The sequence below is a fragment of the Salvelinus fontinalis genome, unplaced genomic scaffold (assembly GCF_029448725.1).
Source record: "Salvelinus fontinalis isolate EN_2023a unplaced genomic scaffold, ASM2944872v1 scaffold_0760, whole genome shotgun sequence".
Classification (NCBI taxonomy): domain Eukaryota; kingdom Metazoa; phylum Chordata; class Actinopteri; order Salmoniformes; family Salmonidae; genus Salvelinus; species Salvelinus fontinalis.
The window spans coordinates 12,501-13,834 of NW_026600969.1; the positions used below are offsets into that span (position 1 = coordinate 12,501).

Below are 1,334 nucleotides of genomic sequence, written 5' to 3' on the forward strand. Positions count from 1 at the left end.
GTACAGGGACTTGGCCAGCTGGCCTGTGCTCTGGGACATGAGGGTACAGGGACTTGGCCACTTGGCCTGTGCTCTGGGACATGAGGGTACAGGGACTTGGCCACTTGGCCTGTGCTCTGGGACATGAGGGTACAGGGACTTGGCCACTTGGCCTGTGCTCTGGGACATGAGGGTACAGGGACTGGCTATGTTGGCAAGAGATAGGGACCATTGATCTGAAAGAAGCACCAGGCTATCAGAGTCTGCAGCAGCTAGAAGGATGCCAGCAGGAGATAGGGGATAATGTATGCTTCTCACTCCCAGGGTTCCCATTCACCCCACATATGGCCGCTCTCTCCTTGAGATGGCTGGCAGCTGCACAGATTCAGCCTCTTCCAGGGGAAGAGGAGAGCCATGTGAGAAGGGAAGCAGGAAGCGGGGGTGGATGGATGGATGGGCTGCAGCCAATGCAGAAAAACATGCTGACTGCCAGGTGGTGTGTGGGTGAGTGTGTGCCCTTATTTGTGTACTTGTGTGTGCTAGTATGCATATGTTGATGTGTTTATACGCTAGTATGGATAACTGTGATTATGACTATGTGACTATGTCTGTGTACAGAGCACGCATACATACACTACAGTTTAAAAGTTTGGGGTCACTTAGAAATGTCCTTGTTTTTGAAAGAAAAGCACATTTTTTGTCCATTAAAATAACATCAAATTGATCAGAAATACAGTGTAGACATTGTTAATGTTGTAAATGACTATTGTAGCTGGAAACGTCTGATTTTTTTAATGGAATATCTACATAGGCGTACAGAGGCCCATTATCAGGAACCATCACTCCTGTGTTCCAATGGCACGTTGTGTTAGCTAATCCAAGTTTATCAGTTTCTCACATGGAATAGCCATTTCTCAGAACAAGAATAGACTGACGAGTTTCAGAAGAAAGGTCTTTGTTTCTGGCCATTTTGAGACCGTAATCGAACCCACAAATGCTGACGCTCCAGATACTCAACTAGTCTAAAGAAGGCCAGTTTAATTGCTTTTTTTAATCAGACAACAGTTTTCAGCTATGCTAACATAATTGCAAAAGGGTTTTCTAATTATCAGCCTTTCAAAATTATATTCTTGGATTAGCTAACACAACGTGCCATTGGAACACAGGAGTGATGGTTGCTGATAATGGACCTCTGTACGCCTATGTAGATATTCCATTTAAAAAATCAGACGTTTCCAGCTACAATTGTCATTTACAACATTAACAATGTCTACACTGTATTTCTGATCAATTTGATGTTATTTTAATGAACAAAACATGTGTTTTTCTTTCAAAAACAAGGAACTTTCTAAGTG

The 1,334-nt window shown here is 43.3% G+C and overlaps 1 protein-coding gene across 1 annotated transcript in view; it reads right to left on the minus strand.

Annotated features, from left to right (window-relative positions):
• The window catches only part of LOC129847206 (DNA-directed RNA polymerase II subunit RPB1-like), a 1,719-nt gene extending 1,637 nt beyond the window's left edge, over window positions 1-82 (minus strand). Inside the window, exon 1 of the mRNA XM_055915027.1 lies at window positions 1-82. This exon is cut by the window's left edge and continues 1,637 nt beyond it. Within this exon, the coding sequence (XP_055771002.1) occupies window positions 1-82 (82 nt within the window).
• Between the last annotated feature and the right edge of the window lie 1,252 nt (window positions 83-1,334).